The 20,541-nt window shown below is 40.6% G+C and overlaps 3 protein-coding genes across 9 annotated transcripts in view; 2 read left to right on the top strand and 1 right to left on the bottom strand.

The window, feature by feature from the left end:
- Positions 1-18,527, top strand: part of TUT4 (terminal uridylyl transferase 4) — a 134,720-nt gene extending 116,193 nt beyond the window's left edge. Inside the window, exons 32-33 of one of the 4 annotated variants that reach the window (XR_005370208.1) lie at positions 6,289-6,471; positions 10,995-11,577. The gene's annotated coding sequence lies outside the window, so the exon portion shown is untranslated. Of the gene's footprint in view, positions 1-2,360; positions 2,514-6,288; positions 6,472-10,994; positions 11,578-17,372 lie in introns of those variants that run through there. The other 3 variants (XR_005370210.1, XR_005370209.1, XR_005370207.1) reach the window with 3 other exon arrangements.
- Positions 3,614-18,200, bottom strand: PRPF38A (pre-mRNA processing factor 38A). The gene is made up of 10 exons (XM_038558025.1): positions 17,929-18,200; positions 15,458-15,617; positions 13,805-13,926; positions 11,120-11,205; positions 8,313-8,423; positions 5,823-5,935; positions 5,222-5,248; positions 5,017-5,114; positions 4,518-4,566; positions 3,614-4,029 (listed from the first exon to the last, which is right to left on the bottom strand). Exons 1-10 carry the CDS (start codon positions 18,056-18,058, stop codon positions 3,987-3,989), a joined length of 939 nt encoding a protein of 312 aa, XP_038413953.1. The 5' UTR covers positions 18,059-18,200; the 3' UTR covers positions 3,614-3,986.
- The window catches only part of ORC1 (origin recognition complex subunit 1), a 29,771-nt gene continuing 27,617 nt past the window's right edge, over positions 18,388-20,541 (top strand). For 3 of the 4 annotated variants that reach the window (XM_038558015.1, XM_038558017.1, XM_038558018.1), the window contains exons 1-2: positions 18,388-18,526; positions 19,059-19,212. The gene's annotated coding sequence lies outside the window, so the exon portion shown is untranslated. Of the gene's footprint in view, positions 18,527-19,058; positions 19,213-20,170; positions 20,212-20,541 lie in introns of those variants that run through there. The other variant, XM_038558016.1, reaches the window with a different exon arrangement.

Here is a 20,541-nt window from a genome sequence, read left to right on the forward strand (position 1 = left end):
TCTCTGCCTCTCTCTGTTTCTCATGAATAAATAAAATCTAATATATATGTGTATATATATGTATGTGTGTATACATCATCAGGTTAATTTCACTTGGATTTAACAAAATGTGAGATGAAATACTCAAAAGTTTTTTTCTAAACTTTAGTAGAAAAAAAGATTAGTTCTAAAAGATTCCCCTTAAAATTTAGGACAATTCTAGAAAACATTAAAGAGGCTGGTTATTTTTTCCTAGTTTTCAGGTATGTTTTAGTTAGAGATCATGCATGGCTCCTGTTATGAAAAAAATGTTTACCAGTTCCTCTACTTCTTGGTTATATTAATTTTTTTAGGATTTTATTTATTTATTCATGAGAGACACAAAGAGAGGCAGAAACATAGGCAGAGGGAAAAGCAGGCTCCTCAGAGGAAGCCTGATGCAGGACTTGATCCCAGGACCCTGGGATCATGACCTGAGCCAAAAGCAGATGCTCCAGAACTGAGCCACCCAGGTGTCCCTATATTATTTCTTATATAGACAGTGTTCACATATAAGTTGAGTTCTACAATTATTTCCCATTGTTTTTATTTAGATTTTATTTGTGAGAGACAGAGATAGCAAGAGAGAGCACAAGCAAGGAAGAGAGGGAAAAGCAGGGAACCTGATGCAGAGCTAGATCCCAGGACCCTAGGATCATAAACTGATCTGAAGGCAGAGATTTAACTGACTGAGCCACCCAAGCACCCTTCTCTTTATGTTTTAAAGACAGCTTTGGCTAGGTATAAAATTCCTATCACTATTTTCTGCAGACCTTTAGAGCTATAGGAGACCAGCTTCTGAAGTTTTCTCTTTTATATAAGACTTGATTTCTCTGCTTAGGTATATCCCTATAATCCTTTATATCTTAAATTCATTAGGATATTTCTTGAAGCTTTGCTTTTTATTTCAGGAAAATTTTATCTAATTTGCTCAATTCTCTTCATTAATAATGTAAATTATGCCTATGTAGGATTTCAGGTGTTTTTTTTTTTTTTTAAGATTTATTTATTTATGAGAGAGAGAGAGAGAGAGAGGCAGAGACACAGGAGGAGGGAGAAGCAGGCTCCATGCTGGGAGCCCGGTGTGAGACTTGATCCTGGGACTCCAGGATCGCGCCCTGGGCCAAAGGCAGGCGCTAAACCGCTGAGCCACCCAGGGATCCCAATTTCAGGTATTTTATTATCTTTGTAGCTTTTAAGTTTTCTATGACTTTCAGTATTTATTTCCTCCAGCCTATTCTCTCTATGCCTTATTTTATACTGTTTTCTAAAAAGGCTTTTCTCCAATTTTTCAGATCTTCAGTTAAGCTCTATTAAGCTTATTTTCCATCTTAGGTTTTAATATCATCTTTGAACTTCTTTTATACTTTGTGCATTTAAAACATCACTTTGCTATAGTCTTTGTGAAGAACGTACTACTTTAACTTTCTGTAGGGAGTGACCAGCATCTGTGATCATTCTTATCTCATTAATACTTATTTAACCGTAGGTCAATCTATATGATAGAAATAATGGAAAGAGGCTAGAGGAATGAGCTTTCAGTTGGGTTATTATATTGGAAGACTTTCACCATATTTTAGGAAGTGAAATCAATTTAGTGGTTTACATCCAATATTAAAAACATACTAAAAAAATACTGTACAGGAAATACATCAATTTTACATAAAGAATTTTTTCCTGACATCTGTTTTAGTTACAGAATATATGTGTACAGATGTAAAATGTTTCTTAATAGACCAGTCAAATAAAGTTAGAATACTACAGTTCCAAGACCTCATCCAGTAGGCTAGCACACAGATGACAGAAATGGCTCTCAGCCAAGTTTGTCTTTAGCTCCACCTCTTCTGGAATTCAGTAATATACCAAATCTTTAGAGAGATGTTCAACACATCCCACTCAAGAACTCTTAGCTCTTTGAACTAAAGAAAGAATGGGAACAATCTATTTCCTGCTATAGGTTGGCTGTACTATTGATTCAGATTTCACCATATACCTAATAAGTAAGTATGCATTCATAGTTTGTTTGGGGAGGCTTATTTCTGTTATTAAAAGCTGCATGGGTTTTTTTTTGGGAGGGGGGGCAGGGGCAGGTATTTGAATTTTTTATCTTAGACTTTAAAGTGAATATTTTAACAATAATACAGGATGATAACTTGATTGGTCCATAGGTCATTAAACCAGAGACATTTCTTTGCATCTAGATCATTTTGGTAAAGAAATAACTAACTGCTGGGACTCTATTAACAGATGTAAATAGATGTGCTTATATTTAATCCTTAAAGGCAGTCCTATATATAGTTGTATAATGGATAACAATAGCTCTTATGGTCAACTTTTATTAGCTCAAGTATCATCAGGAGAGGAATCTCTGAAGAATGTGAAATTTCAAATATCCCAAAATGCTTTAACGTTGCTGCAAAGTTCAAGTCAACAGCAATCAAAAGAATGTTTATTTTATGACCAGATAAAGCTTCCCAGGAAACTGGAACCTGTGAGGCAGTTGGTCTTCATAATTCTTGCTGGGTCCAGAGCTGCAGGAAGTCAAAATTGTTCCCTCTCCCCACTCCTTTTTTTTCACTTTTCCCTTTTTAAAGGAGGAAAGGTAAGTACTGGTAGACTGAACTCTTCTAGCAAAGATCCCAATACCCCCTATTGTCAACGCCTGTGGACACCTTACAGTTCTTATTTTGCTTCTGAATCCTCAGACTTAGCTTCTTCAACATACTGTCTCCTAATTCTCCTACCTTTCTTGAATGGCTCCTTTACATTTTCAGTTGGTTGATTGCACTGCTTCCTTTCACCAGTGTTGAGTGTTGCCAATTATTCTGTTGTTGGTTTTTCTTACATAAACACACACCTCAATGGGCAATCAATTCCATTTAATTCTACTTCTTTCACAGTTACCTAAATGTTGTCAATTCAGGGTTAGATCTCTTGGCTCAACTCCAGTTCCTATTTATATTACAGCAGTCTCTAATTACACTTTAGGATAAACTGAATGCATCATTTTTTCCTACCAACACAACTTTCACCATATGCCCCTCTAAAGCCTGGCCTCTCCCTGTTCTATTTTCTAGCCTTGTGAATGTATGGCACTGTTTTCCAGCAATACAGGTCAAAACCCCTGAGGGGTTATTAGATAATTTCTTCTTTTCAGTCTTAGTACCCTACTGCTACTGATTATACTTGGATAAATGTCAGTGCTTACAAGATAAAGGCTGAGCACCATAACCTAGAATCCAAGGCTCTTGGGGAAAAAGAACATACATTATATTATGTTGTATAAAAGGTATTTAAGTTTCATTGTTGAACTGTTCAACGTAACTGGTCCAGAGAAGCCTTAGCTTATGATCCAATGATCCAGAGAAGCCTTACTTTTGAATGCATTTTCTTCTTACAAAGCTGCTGCTAACTCGTCAGTTTTCCTACTAATATTCCTACATGGTTGGGGGGGGGGGGGGGCGGGGGGCGGGGAGAAGCTGGAGGTTGTAGGTTTTACTGACTTGATTTTTTGAGTGTACTATCAGCAGCAATAAATCTCAGAATTCTCAGAACAGTTCCCATAATGGAGCAAAACAAAACTAAACTACAGAAAAATGGAAAATGGGTGTGTAAAATTTAATAACAAAAGGTCAACAGGCAGCCACATCCTGTCCTTGTCACTCATCCTCTCCACCCCTCAAATCCTTTCTACCATTGTAAATTTGAGTACAGTCAAGATTGGTTGCACAAAGGGGTCAAAAGCAGCCCTTGGGAAGCACTATTCCTCAAATGGATTACAATTCAAAGAGAGATACAAAACTCAGCACCTCTTTCACTTAAGTAAAAAAAAAAAAAAGAGAGAAATTGGTTACAAAGAGCTAAAATATTCTCATAGCTGCCTGGGGAGCAAGATCTTAATCCTTCCACAAAGACAGATGCCTTTAGATCCACAGGTGGCCATCTGATCTAATACCAAACTGAGTCCATTATTCATTCCCTCTCCGGCTCTTCTTGTGGCTTTTCTTAGATCTGAAATGGTAACACATATGAACCATAATAAATTTAACAGCTGTTTAAGAAGGTAGGCAAGAACTTTTGAGGAAGATGTATGTATGCTGATACTGATGGGGACAGAAATGACATCTAGTATTCATTAAATGTGCTTAGTGTTATGTCTAAGCGCAACACTGAGGCAAGTATTACTATCTTAAAGTTTATCAAATGAAAGTGACCTGTCCAATGTCACCCAACTGTTAATTGTTAACAAAGTTGGGACTTAACCACAGGTCTCCTGAGACCAAAGCTCATGGCCCACTCTCCAAAGCTGCAATCCTACATGGAAAAAACAAAATAACACAGAACAAATACATAATCCTAGTAATTCTCAGGGCAATAGGCCAATTTTGTCCTGGAATAAAGTTCCTAAATATCCCCATCAAAACAAAATTTCAGGTCTGACTTAGTTGTGTGATTGGAAGTTTGAGTAAAAAAAATTCTTAAAATAAGTCAATCCCTACCTTTCAGGAGACTTTGAGTGACTCCTGTGTCTGTGACTACGATGATGACCTGGGGAAGAAAAGGCCACTAGATAAGTACTCTACCCACCTACTCTTCCACTGTCATTTTCACTTCTTTCAATCCCTTTCACCGGCATAATATTTTTTTCTGGCTTATGCTAGACACACATCTTGATAGCACCTGTCTGGACTGTTTATGGGGGTGCTTGTTTACGGTGGAGTGCCAGAACTGAATCCATTTCATATGCATTTGAGGGTTATGGTTAATTTCACAAACATCACATAGGGTCTTAATTCCTATAATTTCAGATGAAAAAAGTGAAGTTCATCATTCTTTCAGTAAAGCTTTTATGAGAAAGTAAAGATGTGAATTCTTAATTTGCAGATTTTCATTTCCTTTTCTTTTAAGCAGTCATATAGCTAGGCACTCCTGTCCTGGAGAAGGTCAAGCATCTATTACATTTAAGATAACCAATAGCAAAAGTCCCAAATATTATACCTGGGGACTTGGAGCGGGATCTGTGCCGTCTATCTCGAGATCTGCTGCGGTGACGTCTTGGGCTTTTGCTCCGATGCCTTTCTCGGCGAGGGGAGGGGCTGTGGAAATGATTGGTTAGACTCCTTTTTCTGACATTTATACTCACATCACACCCCTCCATCCCCCAAAAGCTGTATCCTTCATTACAAGTCAACTGAAGGCCTACCTCCTCCTTTTAGGAGACCGACTCCGCCTACACAGAAAGAAAAGAGGAAGAACCTTAGTTAGGCGCACTGCTCAAACATTCACCCACTTCTTATCCATGACCTTTGTTACATAACTTTTTATTAGAATCCTCCCACTCTAAGTCTGGGATTGGCCATGTGACCTGCTTTGGCCAGTGGGGTATCTGCAGATGTGATACCAACAGATACTGGAAGGAAACTTGCATGATTGAGCTTGTCTGCTCTTGAATTCTGTCACAGTTGAGGGAACATGCCTAACTTAGCCTAGAATGAGACACACACAGAAGAGATGAGTTGCCCCAGGTATCCTCGTTAAAAGCCAATAGAAAGCTGACCACAAAACAGGTACGTGAACTTACACTGCCTATCCAAGCCCAGCTTAAATCACTGATGCAGACTTGTGAACTAAATAAATGGTTATCATCTACCACGGAGATTTTGCAGGTGGTGGTTTTATAGCAATTCCTATACTGGGCAAACATTCCCCACAACCTGAATTTTTTCCTTCCCTGAAATCCAAACTTCTGTATTAATTACCAGGCTTAAAGTTTCCCTGGAAGAGGCCAAGGATTAGGGCTTTACCTTCTGGGAGACCGGCTCCTACTCCTTCTATAGCGCAGTGTAGGAGAACGACGGGGCTTGTCCAAGTCTCGGTAGCTTCTCCGGCGATGATCAGGTGATGGCACTCTCTCCAACTGGGAAAGAAATGGATAGGTCAACGCTGAGCACAGACTTAACACAGAACTATTTAGGGGTAGGACATACACTCCCCTCCTCAACCTGTCCCAAATTCTACCTTCAAGTGAATTTAAAACACAATAATACATAGATAACCCTAAGGACAAAAAGAACTACCAAATAAAAAACCGTTTCCAATAATCCTACTATTCCAGTGTTGGTACCACTATTCTGGGACTATGTGAGAATTGTGAGAGCTAAGTAATTACATGTATCTCCTTAAAAGGTTGGATTTCCAATGTGAAAAGAGAGGTGTAAGATCAGTAAAATTAAGTACAAAGTGTACTTTACTCTTAAATTTTTCCTCTAGGTTTGCCAACTGTAAAGACCTAGAAACACCAACCAAACCCATAGCAATGAGCATTTATAGTGCCCAGAGTGTGGTATCTAAATACCATTTTCCCTGTAAATGAAACCAATGGCTCCCTGGAAAAATGGCAATTTCAGATTGGGGCCAGAAGCATAAAACGTGACTAGAATGTATCGTCAGAAGGTAAGGAGTCTGAGACTACCATGGTTGTTGTCAGTCTCATGAGTCAAGTGTGTGTGTGGGGGGAGGGGGGGGAGTGATCCTTTGGCCAAAGAGGGGACGATTTCATCATCAACAAGGACCTGGTTCAAAACACCTCCAATTAGCTTAAATCCATGAGTTTATGTTACCAAGGACAAAAGCACATTCATCACATTGGGAGGATATTATGGACTCAACTCATTATTTTAAAAACTGATAAGTAACCCAGTATTTCTCTTTTCTATATCAACTGTACCTAAGAAAAACTAAGTATTGACTTGGGAGATTTTATAGCAGTGTTATAGGTAACATGATGAAAAAGCAAAGAATTAGAACATCATGATTTTATAACCCCTAATGGGTCTAGGCAGAGATCATTTAGGCACAGTGGTTCCTAATAAGGCAGAGAAACAGACTTTGCTCACCCTACGAAGAGTACACACGAGTACCTATGAAGTAGTGTTGCTTTACTACAAAGGGTACAAAAACCTCAAATCCAATTGAGCCTCCAGATCTAAGAGTTTACAGAAGATACAAGGGACAGACAAACATGTTAAGTGACCCCACAGGGACATAATCAGAAAAATACAGATTGTAAAAATCTGTGTAAAATAATATGACTTGATTTATGGACCTTCTCTGAATATTAATTCAAACTATTAAATATAGGACAATTGGGGAAATGTGAATACTGAATATTTTATTTCCTTGTTTCAAGTTTTATTTAAATTCTGGTTAACATAAAATATGTTCCTTTCAATACCGAATATTTGACATTAAGAAATTACTGATGATTTGGGGGTGATAATAGTTATCATGGTTAGGCTTCTTCTGAGATACGGATGAGATATACTGATGATTGTGATCTATGTCAAGAAAACTGGTGTGGGGACAATTTGGAAGACATTAGAAAAAAAATAAAATGGCTGAGTTGATACTATGGCGGCTAGGTGACGGGTAAATGGAGGCACATTCTCTCCACTTTGAAAGTGATTGAAATCCATTAAAAAAAGGAAAAACAGAATGACTACTTTTGGTTCACTCACCACAAAAAAGCACCTCAGCCTTAGAAGTCTTTAAATTCATGAACGAATGTTTCCTTTTGCACTTCTTAAAGGGAGCCTACTGGCTCAGAGCTACACTTCCATTTACAGTCAGTATCCACCGTTTCTTTTATTCCCCCCCCCCCCCCCCCCCCGCCACCCTTTTTGGATACAGAGTATTATATTTTAAACATGGATGTTTCAGATCCTTCTTTCCTAACCATAAGCATTTCCACATCATATACTTTTCATAAGTTTTAATGGCTAAAAGCCTGTTGAGCTAATAGTTAACCTGACTGCTTCCTGACAGCTGGGCTGTTTTCAACTTGTCAACATTTTAACTAGTAAAAAACATGACCATGCAGTAGGTATTATTTTTTTTCCTTAAGCTAGCTTAATCCTTAGGATAGGTTCAACTATGAACAGTATTATTATTTTAAGTATTTATATTAATAGCTACCAACTGTGAGTCACTTATAATGTCCAATATGCAATGGGCTTTATGTATATCACCTCATTTAATGCTCATAATAATCCTAATAGGTATCATTCTTCTTTACTAAGGGAAAGACAGAGATTAATTTACACAAGATTATGGAGAGCTGAGATATGAATCAAAGCCTTATTTAACTTCAATGCCCATACTCTTAAATGATAAATATTGTATTTTTTGGTTAAAGTTAAAAATTAAAGTCGGAAAACAAAACAAGGAAGGACCATTCCCCTCATCCCCTCCCAGTAATTATCCCTCCTGCACCCTTAAGCTCCCAGGTGCCTGACCTTCTCATCCTCCTCTTCCTCCTCTTCACTGGACTCCACGTCATCCATGTCCTCTTCTAGAGCACTAACCCGAGGCTCCAGTTGCTCAGCTTCCTCTAGCACATAGCGTTTCTACAGAAAGCATAATGAGAGTCAGGGGGCTTTGTTGTCTCCTCTATGTCCTGAACCCCTGACACTGGGGCTCTGGGATAGACGGGAAACTGGTGATGAACAGCTGAGGCAATTTCATTTCAAAGATATTCCAGACAGTTCAAAATTTTCTTAAGGAATTTAACATACTTGGAATCTATACTTTTACATCCCCCTGTAATTACATAAATACAAAGTTGAAGGGAACTTCATTTTCTGTTGGCTCTATTCTCTGTGATCTTTTACACTTAAAAGTCACTGAAATATCAATCAATATAGATGTAGCCCTGAAAAAAAAAAAAAGGGGGGAGCTTCATATACAAGGGCCAATGTAAGTTCAGAGCTGTGACTGGTGGCTGGTAGTTCCAAGACAGGGTAAAGCAAAATCTACCCTAAGAGACCCAGTGAGGCCCAGCCCAGTTTGGGGGCTGAAGATTGTCTTGGTCCTGGTTTGGAATAGCATCAACTTTACTTGACCTGGGATTTAGGGAACAGTCTAGTAGAGTCACACATTTTGAACAAACTATAGGATATACACGATCCATCTTCTTGTTCCATTTTCTTCTGAGATGTGGCTTAGCTGGCTTATTGTGTGATTAAGGACCTGAAAGGCAAGGATGAGTTCAAAAATGCCAAATGGGACTGCCTGAGTCATACGATCCCTTACCATTTTCTTGTGCCCAGGATATAAAGAATGTTGGATAGTCCTAAAATAATAACATTTAGCTTATCTCTAACAAAATTCTATAATGGTTGGCAGAAGTGAAACAAAGATACCACTCTGTGTAGTCAATCCTCATTAAAGAGCTCCTTGGAAAAAGGCTCTTCAGTTACACAATCACCATAGTTTGGGATCTAGGACCGTATCAGACAGGGCATCCCAAATCCCTAATGCTCAGACTAAAATCGATATATTAATTCACAGTATTGATGTTTGATGAAATTAGAATTTATTCCAGAGCAGATTCTTGGAATGTCAGGACAGGACACATCAGAAGCTAAATTGATGAGGTGCTTAATAAGAACAGAATCAGAGCAGGTGTTCTTAAGGGTCACTTCCAGGACACACAGACCCACACCAGACCACACTTCTTGGTGATAAAATGTACACCAGTCAGATTTCAGTTTCTCTCTCAGTGAGGCATGTTTTGCGGTCTTCTAGACTCTATTCAGACCATCTTATCTGCATCAATTGGCTTGCTTTAAAGCTGAATGGGTTTTCGAACCCTTATAATTGTACTTCAAAATAATCCATTTCTTATAGTATTTCTAAAAATGAGAGCAGCTAATAAGAATGACAGTTAACATAACCACAATGAAGTGTGAGAATTGGGCCCTGAAAGCAGATTTTCAGTTTTGAAGTCTCTTCACTACACAGTTTACAGTAGCCAATACAGACTAAAACAGATATAGCATACATATTTTTAGGATTTTTATAGAGTCCTATTACTGGATCGCTGTGGAGGAAGAGTTGGTACATTGCATTTAAATGTGAGTACTCATCTACCAACTACTTTTTATCCAGCTGATTTGCTGCCTCATCTGACCCATTTATCAGATATCTGCAATTCATTCTATTTCCTACTTTGAAGGAATTATCGTGAAACATATATTACTATGCTGAGTAATAAGGAAAAAAACAGCACATACAAGTAGGTTCACTATTCTTGACTGTGAAGAGTTTCAAGGGTGTACACACAAATGGCAAAATTACCAAACTGCACACTTTAAATACATGTAGTTTAATGTACATCAATTATACATTAATAAAGCCATTTAAAAGAAAAAAAAAAGCCTTTGTTCAAATGAAATCTCACTTTCAAGCTCAATATGTGCCTTAGAGAAAAAAAGAGCTACTCTGGTTGGAATATGTGGGCTGTTTCCTTTTATTCCTCTCTGTAGCCTTAAACAGTCCCACAGGGTAGTTTAAAGACCAGTGAAGTAGTCTAAGTCCCCCATTTCATAAATGGGAAAATAAAACCAGGTTCCACAGCTAGTCAGCTATAACAACAACCCAGAAATTTAATCTATTCCCCTGCTCAGTCATCTCTCCATTATAGATCATTCCTTTTCTCTTTAGGCAACCTACTGTTTTCCCTTTGTATTTAACAGTTTTAAATAATACTCTGCAAAACCCATTCCTGAAAAGTGCTTCATGGATACTCATTTATCACTAAACAGGGTTATAAAGTTTGACATTTAAGAGATTAAGATCTTAGTCTACCACTCCTGACCCTCTTATCTGTTTTACAGCCTACAATTTCCTTCATATAACATTTTAAAAAGTCATTTCCTGTGTTACCTTTTTAAAAAAAAAAATGTTTATTCATGAGAGACATACATATAGAGAGGCGGAGACACAGGCAGAGGGAGAAGCAAGCTCCATGTGGGGAGCCCGATGTGGAACTCAATTCCAGGACCCTGGGATCACACCCTGAGCCCATCACACACACAACCACTGAGCCACAAAGGCACCCTGTATTACTCCCTTTTAAAGCCCCACTCTTCAAATACTTTACTTCTGTTTTTCTCTCCCAATCCCCTTTTTCATAGGTATGAAGACTAGTTAAGAGGACCCCTGAGATCATAGGCTTCAGTGTTTTATTGTGTATGTGTACTCCTCTGTCCCTGTCTTGGGGAAAGAAGGGCAACTCTGATAAGAGACCTTTATCTCTTACCTGTAGCCGGGGTAGAATGATATCACAGACTCTCTCACTGTGCAGCAGTTCATCAATAAACTCATCTACGTGCATCAGTTCAAACTCTGAAAGAACAATCATATGCTCAGGCAACTTGGAAATAAATTTATATAGTCAAAAAATAAAAGTGCAAGACTCTATTATAAAATACTTGGTATAGAAAGTGTGAATCCTCTGCAGCCTCCCTTCCCTACACATTTACTAATAAAACCACTCAGTGTGGTTACAGAGAAGGGATTACTAATCAGACCTGGGGTCAAACTACAGTCATTCATAGCCTTGTCATCACTTACCTCATTCATTCAGCTCACCTTTACTGAGGCCATCTGTATCAGGCCTCTTCTTGGAGCTGAGGATAAAGAGATGAATGAAGCTGTCCCAATTAGCAGGAGACCCAACACAAAAGCATGCACAAACAGATCTAAGTGGTATAGGGGTGATTTTTTTTTTTTAAGATTTTATTTAAGAGAGCGAGAGTACAGCAGGGGGGAGAGGTAGAGGGACAAGCAAATTCCCCACTGAGCAGGGAGCCCGATGTAGGACTCAATTACAGAATCCTGGGATCATGACCAGAGCCAAAAGCAGATGTTTAATTGACTGAGCCATCCAAGTGCCCAGGAGTGATGTTATTTATAAAAAAGTTTTATTTTTTTATTTTTTTATTTTTTTTGAGAGAAAGAGAGACAGGGAGAGCAAGAGCAGGGAGGAGAGGGAGGAGCAGGCTCCCACGGAGCAGGGAACCTGACACGGGGCTTACTCCCAGGACCCCTGGGATCATGACCTGAGCTGAAGGCAGATGCTTAACCAACCAAGCCACCCACGGTGATGTTCTTGAATAGATTATATAACTCAAGTACAATTTCTCATGTGAACCCGCTATATTTCTAAATATACAGCATGTATCTTATATGGTAAAGCAAAAGCTTTTTAGAATTGTTATAGTAAACATTACCTTAGTTCAGTGGTTCTCAAGCAGCAGTTAACTTTGTCACCCACAACTAGTGGATAGAGGCCAGGGATATGGCTAAACATCCTACAATGGGCTGGACAGCTCCGCATAACAAAGAATCATCTGGATCAAATTGTCAATAGGTTGAGTAACCCCATCTTAGTTTTTAACATAATATAAACATAAGTAATTCCATGACGGCCATAACCATGTCCATCTTGTTCACCATGTTATTTTCAGTATGTAGCACAGTACCTGGCATGATACTGGCACTTAATTATGTATTCAATAAACAAGGTAATAAGTTAATAAAAGTTTAAAGTAAAATAACAAATTCTTGGCTTTCTATTTCTTAATGTTACATGTAGAGGTAAAAAGCAAATTCTAGTTAGACACTAAGAAGAAAAAGGTTTTGACTGCATTACCCTGAATCTGCCTTTTCCACAAAAAATATCTTTGTAAAATGTATGGAGCTGCCCACTGTGGGATTCCTATGTAAGTCTGAGTACACTTAACTTATACTGCAGTGGGAAGTACAGTGCTAGAGAAGAAGGAACGCCTGGGTGGCTCAGCGGTTGGGCATCTGCTTTTGGCTCAGGGCATGGTCCTGGAGTCCCGGGATCGAGTCCTGCATCGGGCTCCCTGCATGGAGCCTGCTTCTCCCTCTGTCTCTGCCTCTCTCTGTCTCTCATGAATCAATGAATAAAGTCTTGGGGAAAAAAAAAAAAGAGGCCACTAAAAATTACTGTGATGATGGGGCACTGGGGTGGCTCAGTTAAGTGTGTGCCTTTGGCTCAGGTCATGATCCCAAAGTCCTGGGACTGAGCCCTATGTTGGGCTCAATGTTCAGCGAGAAATCTGCTTCTCCCTCTCCTCCTCCATCCTGCTCCTGTTCTCTCTCTCTCTCAAATAAGTAAAATCTTAAAAAAAAAAAAAAAAAAAGGGCAGCCCAGGTGGCTTAGTGGTTTAGCGCCACCATCAGCCCGGGGCGTGATCCTGGAGACCGGGATCGAGTCCCATGTCGAGTTCTCTGCTTGGAGCCTACTTCTCCCTCTGCCTGTGTCTCTGCCCCTCTCTCTCTCTGTGTCTCTTATGAATAAATAAATAGAATATTAAAAAAAATAATAACCGTGATGATGTAACACATGGAAAACTAACTTTGGGAGGTCTGAGTAAGGCTTTTACGAGGTCATTCTGGAGGCAGATCAGATGGGATGGAGTACATTGGAAAAAGTACATGATGCAAGACTGAGACTGATATAAGATGTAGTTGGAAAAGTAGGCAGACAAGGGCAGATTGGGCAAGACTAACAGGAAGCTAGGAGTCTAATGGAATACTCCATGCAGGAGGTGAAGAACCTGAAATGAAGACCGTAACAACAACGATGATGGGCATTCACAATGTTACAACAAGAAGGCAGAAATATGGGGACCCCTGGGTGGCTCAGTGGCTGAGCGCCTGCCTTCGGCCCAGGGCGTAATCCTGGAGTGCCAGGATCGAGTGCCAGGATTGAGTCCCGGGATCGAGTCCCACATCAGGCTCCCTGCATGGAGCTTGCTTCTCCCTCTGCCTGTGTCTCTGCCTCTCTATCTCTCTCTGTCTCTCATGAATAAATAAATAAAATCTTAAAAAAAAAAAAAAAAAGCAGCAGAAATATTGGTGAAATAAAAACTGGTTCAGGGAGGAAGGTCCAGACCCTTAGCACCATACTCACCCCCATTTCGGTTCTGGCTCTTGATTTTTCGATAGTCATTGTACAGAGGTTCTAAGTACTTGTAGCAATCAATTGCAGTGCCTGTCAGCCTCATGTAAAGTGCTCCCAACATGCGGACATACCTGACAGAAGAAGACAAACAGTAGGCCATCCTAAAAAGTTCTTGTTCTTGAGTTGCATACCTGGCTTTTCTCATGAAAGCAGTGGATGAACAAGTTCTTTCTCTTCTTTGGCGATGAGAGAACTGCAATTTTGAGGCAACATGGAGCAGAAAGAAAGCTAAAATATGGAAACCTGGGTTCAAGTTCCCATTCTACCACTTACTGGCTGCAGGAACTTGGGACATGTTGCTCAACTTTCAGAGTCTATCATATTTAGAGTCTATTTAGAGTCTATATATGACAGGAAAATAGGAACCAATTTACCTTAAAGGATTACTCTAAGAATCAAATGAGATACTGAATTTAACAACATATAAAATATGTTTACTAATAGTACAAGAAATAATATACATACACTTGAATATATATATAATTGTTGCTAGGCAGCACAGAGTGCTAGTTCTGGAAAAAAGTCATCTGCGTTGCAATTTGGATTCCATTACTTATTGACTTTGTTATATTAGGCAAGTTACTTGCTTTCTCAATTCTTGTAAAATGGAGATGATTGTGCCTAATTTGTTGGCTTAGTAAGAAATGTGTGTAAAGTGCTAAGCGTAGCATATAGCACATAGTAAGAAAGCTATTTTCTAGCTGTTACTGTTTTGTAAGATTCCTTTTTCTTTTCTCCTATATCCAACTACCCACTCAAATTCTTCACTTGGAATAACGAGTAGGCATTTGAAACTCAACAGTTTCTTTATATGACAAACACAACAGAATAGTAAAGAATTTGAACACTGAAGCCAGCTTTACCACTTACTAGGTATCTGACCTCAAGGAAATTAATCTGTCCTAAGTTTCCTACCTTGTGTAACGGAGATAATAATTTTGCAGGGTTGTTGTGAAGGTTAAGTAAATGATTATATGTAAATCCCTTAGAGGATGGTACAAAATTAGCTACTATGTTTGTCTCTTATATTTGTCTGTGAGTTCCTTGAGAATAAGTAATACAAGAATATGAGCAGCTGACATTTTGGGAGTCTTTACCAAAAGGCACTGTGTTGTGAGATATACAGCACTATCTTCTTTAACCCTCCTATCAACCTTGAGCTGGTATCATCATCTCCATTTACAAGTAAAGAAAGTAAAGCTCACAAACTTCTCTAAGGTCATAATAAGTAACAGAGCCTGGACATGAACCTCCCTCCACCTACACCAAAGTTCTCCTGCTTATCTACCACATGATGTAGTTTTCTTCATCTTTGAGCATCCAGTGCTATGAACACACTAAGTGCTCACTCCTGCTTAATATATTTTCAGTCCATTTGTGAAATGCTTTCTGGGGGAGAGGAGCAGTTACCAGGACTGAGAATGTAAAGAAGATCAATACAATCAGAACAGACAAAATACACACTGGAGACCTCAGGAGCCAAAATCCTAGAGTAGAACTCTGTTGAAACAAGATACACTGCTTTCACTCCTCTTAACCGAAGCCAAATTCTGGCCCACTGAAATTGAAGCTTTTAAATTAGCTAGTCAACATTTCACTCACTTGAAATCTTCATTTTTTATAAACTCCACAATGATATCCTTCTCAGGTTGGATTTGAAGCATCTTCAAGGTCAAACACAGAAAAGGAGTTGGCTTTATGTTGCCACCATAGACACCGCCCACAAACCTCAACTCCATGGCTTTATCCACTACAAGTTCAGCTAAAAAAAAAAAAAAAAACAAAGGCAAAAACAAAAACAAAGTGGCATCTCAGATAATTTAGGGCCAAGCTCTTCCCAGTCTGAAATGGAGATAAGTTAGTTCAAGGTTTGGTGCTCCTCAATACTAATCAACAATTTAATATTAGAAGTGTGTGTATTAATAGTAATAATAATAACAGCAGCCAATATACAAGAAAGGATGACTATATGCCACGTATTCTCCTAAGCATGTCATATTATCTCATTTAATCTTCACAACAAGCCATGAAATTCCTGCACAGAGGCTGTTTTCAGATAAGGAAAATGAAGGCTAAGAAATGTTAAGTGACTTGCTCAATGTCCACCACCGGAGAGTAGCAGGGCCTGGATTTACATGTAAGCAGTCTATCTCCAGTGTCCATGTCTATCACCATTATGTCTGGAGAAAAGCAGCCAAATCTGGAGCTAAAAGAAACAGCAACAGTATACGACCCAATAACTACATAACTTTAAGTAAATGTCGGGATCCCTGGGTGGCGCAGTGGTTTGGCGCCTGCCTTTGGCCCAGGGCACGATCCTGGAGATCCAGGATCGAATCCCACGTCTGGCTCCCGGTGCATGGAGCCTGCTTCTCCCTCTGCCTGTGTCTCTGCCTCTCTCTCTCTGTGACTATCATAAATAATAAATAAAAAAAATTTTTAAAAAAAACTTTAAGTAAATGTCATCCACAGAATAGGGATAATAACCTTCTACAAGGGATGCCTGGGTGGCTCAGTCAGTTAAGCATCTGCCATCAGCTCAGGTCATGATCTCAGGGTCCTGGGACTGAGTCCCATGTCAGTCTCCCTGCTGAGCAGGAGTCGGCTTCTCCCTCTCTTTCTGCCCCTCTCCCTACTTGTGCTCTCTGGGTCTTTCTCTTTCAAATAGTCTTAAAAAAAAAAAAAAAAGCAACCTTCCACAATTGTTTTCAAAAATAAACACTAGCTATATGAACTCTAGGGCAAGTCTTTTTACCTTTTTTTCTTTTTGACTGTCAGTTCAAATCTGAACAGTAAAGGTAAAAGTTTAAGGGCTATAGTGAGTGTTAAATGAGACAGTACAAATAAATGTTAACATCTACATGTTACACAGCAAATAATGTATGAGAGATTCCATTAGTGGAAAATCATTTTATAAATCAGATTTCAAGTTCCTTTAAGATAAATTCTTATTAATTCATTCAACATTACAGTTGACACTTACAGCCAGGTACTAAATACTAGAGATATAGGTAGAATGATAAAGAAGAACAAAATTACTACTCTTACAGAGTTTACAGTCTGGCAAGGCAGAAAGCATTGGAAAAATAATTGAAATGCGACAAATAGTTAAAATAAGATGCAGGATGCAATACAATTATACAACAAGGGAACATAATCTAGCATTGGAGGAAAAAGGTCACACGTTCACTTTTGGACATACTGAGTTGGCCTGATTGTTTAATTAGAGATTGAGATCTCAGAGGGCGATCTGGGCTGAAGAGAGAAATTTGAAGGCATCTACAGGTAAGATCATACAAGGAGAGAACCTGCAGTGAGAAAAGGCCTCAAAATTCACCCAAAATTCACATAACTCCAAAATTTAACGGTGACTCAGAAAAACGATGTGACACGTCCAGGGACACACAGCGGTCGTGGCAGCGACAGTGATGGCACAGAGTAGTGCTGGGTGCTTCTTAAAATACACACCAGTAACCATACCAAATTCTCCTTATACATGACGCGTTTTACTCCTTAGAATCGTTGAGGTGGGCAAGATACCCGTTCTACAGCAGAAGAAGGCATACATCGTTCACCGGCAAAGCAGAGCTACTAAAATCAGGAGCCAGAATTCGAAGACTGCAAGGCTTGGAAGCCTTCTCGGAAGAACTAAGGTTTCTATTAGGACCCGAACGTGGAAATAACTGCACATCGTGCAGATTTATTTTTTTTATTTATTTATTTTTATCGTGCAGATTTAGAGAACGAAAGACCAGGAACTGGGCTTCAGGTATGTTAAGGTTCCTTTAAGGACTTCAGAGTCTCCGAGTTTAAGAGGGTTTGAGAACTCGGGAGATTATCGTTAAATATGAATAGACGCAGAGAACCCAACAGACACCCTCAGAATCAGGCCGCAGCAGACTCACACGTGTCCCCAAAGCCCAACCAACATCGATCCAGGCACACAGCAGGTGCTAGATTTTTCTGTGTGACTGACAGACTCCGCTCCAGTCTCCCGCCGGGGCCGGTACCCCGCGCCCCGTCCGCGGAACGGGGCCACCAGGGTGGAGGAGGGTCCGCGCGCGCCCGCTCACCCGTCAGCCCGAAGCACTCCTCTTTCCAGTACTTGGACTCGTAGATTCGCGTCCGAATGATCTTCTCCACCAGATACTGAGGATTGGTGCCGTGGATGCTGTGCGCATCCTTCACCGTACGGTTCGCCATCTTAGGACGCCTTCAGTTCTACTTCCGTCGGGTCCTTTAATGCGTCACATCCAGGTTAAGGCGAACCGGAGAGAGACCAAGAAAGGCGGAGGGAGCCTAAGCAACTCAGACCACCATCTGGAAGCGGAAATGCTTCGAAGGAAAGAACTTCCTTCCGCCAGCAGCGTCGCCCACCGAATCAATGATGGCCGCGGCACGTTGGCGGACGTACGGCGCGCGCCTCGCGTAGGTGGGCGGGGCTAGAGGGCTGGCTGGTGACGCAACGTGGGGCAGCCTGGGGGCGGGGCCATGGCTTTTGGCGCGAAATTTTCTTTTCTCCACCTTGCCTAGCGAGGTTCATTTTCAACCTGCTTGGGCTCCGGTGCGGCGCGTGGCTTTGAGAGCAGTCCAGCTGGCGCAGGCTGGAGTCGCTGCGGCCCGACGAACTCCCGGAGCGGAGACGGTGGGAGCGGAGGGCTTCGGTGCCCGGTGAGTGGCAGTCCCGGGCGGGACGGGGGTCGGAGCCGCGGAGACTGGAGAAGTTCTTCTCTGGGGACTCCGTCATTGATTCATCCAGCGGATATCCACTGCGCGCTGCTGACTGCCAGGCCCTGTCCCAAGGCCATTAGGAGCATTCTTTTCCACATCCCGATTTATAAAGGGCTTCCCACTCCCCCAGGGCCTGAGAGTGCAGTTGAGGCACCGGAAGCCAACCTTAGAGACGCGTGAGCGTTCCCGTCCTCAGCGGCCTGAGGTTCTCAGAAGTGGTCTTAACTGGGCCGCCTGTCTGCTTTGCCCTTGTGGAGCTTTTGCGTCTTTCCCTCCTTTGAGCCACCGCGAACCAAGCGCCGCAGGGAAGGCGGGACAGAAGTTACTGCCCCATTTTACGGATGTAGCAGTTGAGTCCAGAGACTTCTCTAGGTCGCTTTTTGTAAGAGGCCTGCGCTCCTGCCCAAGTAGCCCCCCCCCCCCCCCCCCGAGCCGCTCCTAATTGCCGGCCTCTAATGCACCTTCTTTCTAGGAAAGAAGTCCAAGAAATCCAACTTTACTTCTACTTTAGTCTAGCCCGGAATAGAGGCGCCTTCTGTTTTCACAGTTGGAAAAGCACTAGACTTCGAGGCATGAGATGTGAAGTTCTTATCCTGGGCTACTGTCTGCGAAACTAAAGTGATTAGGTATGTCAGTTTTCGATTTTAGTTGTTTGTAAAAATAGTACCCTCGTCGCGGCTGTTAGGAGTACCTGTGAAGGCCCGCCGAGGTTTCCACAGTGAGAGCAAGGTGTACCAGGTCTTTTTGCAATACTTTTTAACATAACAGAGGTCAATATGTGGATGTTAGAAGGTTTATGAATTCCCTGAAAGTAAATGCAAAATGTTGTGCGAATTGTACGCGAGTTTCCTAACATCAGGTTCTTTTTCTTTCTTTCTTTTTTTTTTTTTTTTTTAGAGATCCACTGTCTCTTACAAATAAATGCAAGAGATTAAGGGAGTGGGGAAGTGAATTTGCCATTTTGCATTTTCTCACTTAATCCTAGAATGGGGCCTGGCACACAGTGGGTGATTAATAAATATTGGTTGAATTAAAGGGAGGTTCTATTATCATACCATTTTGTGGGTAAGGAAATTGAGGTCCATTTGGCTTCTCAGTTGGTGGCTAGTAAGTGTGGTAAGCACACCTGAAGCAAGGCCTCTCAGGCATGTATTAACAGTACCTGCTTTCACACAGGTGTTGTAAGGTAGAGTGGTTTAGAGTCATTGGAATCTGGCTGCTTAGGGTGCAAATTAAGTCTGCCCTACCTGTGTGATACTGGGACAAGTTAATCGTGAAGTGCTGTAGCACCTACCTTTCACTGAGCACATACTTATTATTGAGAGTCTACTGTGCACTTAGCATGTACTCGCATTGTTTTAGGATTATTTTGAGTATTAAATGAGATAAATATATAGAGAGTTTTTATATTGGCTTAATACATATCTGCTATCACTCTTACTGCAACTCCCTTATGTTTTCCTTGGGCGTGGCACCCTGCACTTGGTGGTGTGTATGTGCCAGATTTCTGGTATCTCCAACATTGAGAGCCTGTGGTGGGGTATCTCCTAGAAGCCAAAGCCTTTCTACCCCGTTCATCATCTCTCTCTGCTGGTGGTGGGTGAGATGAAATACTGGGTCCTAAGGTAAGAAAGTAGGATAACAGTACAAAGTGGCTTGACATCCTTATGATGCCTCTTTTGAAGAATTCTCAGTTAATTTTTTGAACTTTTCATTAAAAAATAACTATATACCAAAAAGTGCACATATCATAAATGTACAGGTCAATGAATTTTCTTAAAGAGAACATACCTGTGTAACCAGCCTCCAGATCAAGAAACAAGACCAGCATCCCAGAAACATTACCCTTGTCCTCTGGGCTCTCTTTCAGTCACTTAGGTAACCTTCTGTTCAGACTTGGAATGCCATAGGTTACTTTTACCTACTTTTAAACTTTATGTGAGTGGAATCAATAT

Source organism: Canis lupus, chromosome 15 (assembly GCF_011100685.1).
Source record: "Canis lupus familiaris isolate Mischka breed German Shepherd chromosome 15, alternate assembly UU_Cfam_GSD_1.0, whole genome shotgun sequence".
Classification (NCBI taxonomy): Eukaryota; Metazoa; Chordata; class Mammalia; order Carnivora; family Canidae; genus Canis; species Canis lupus.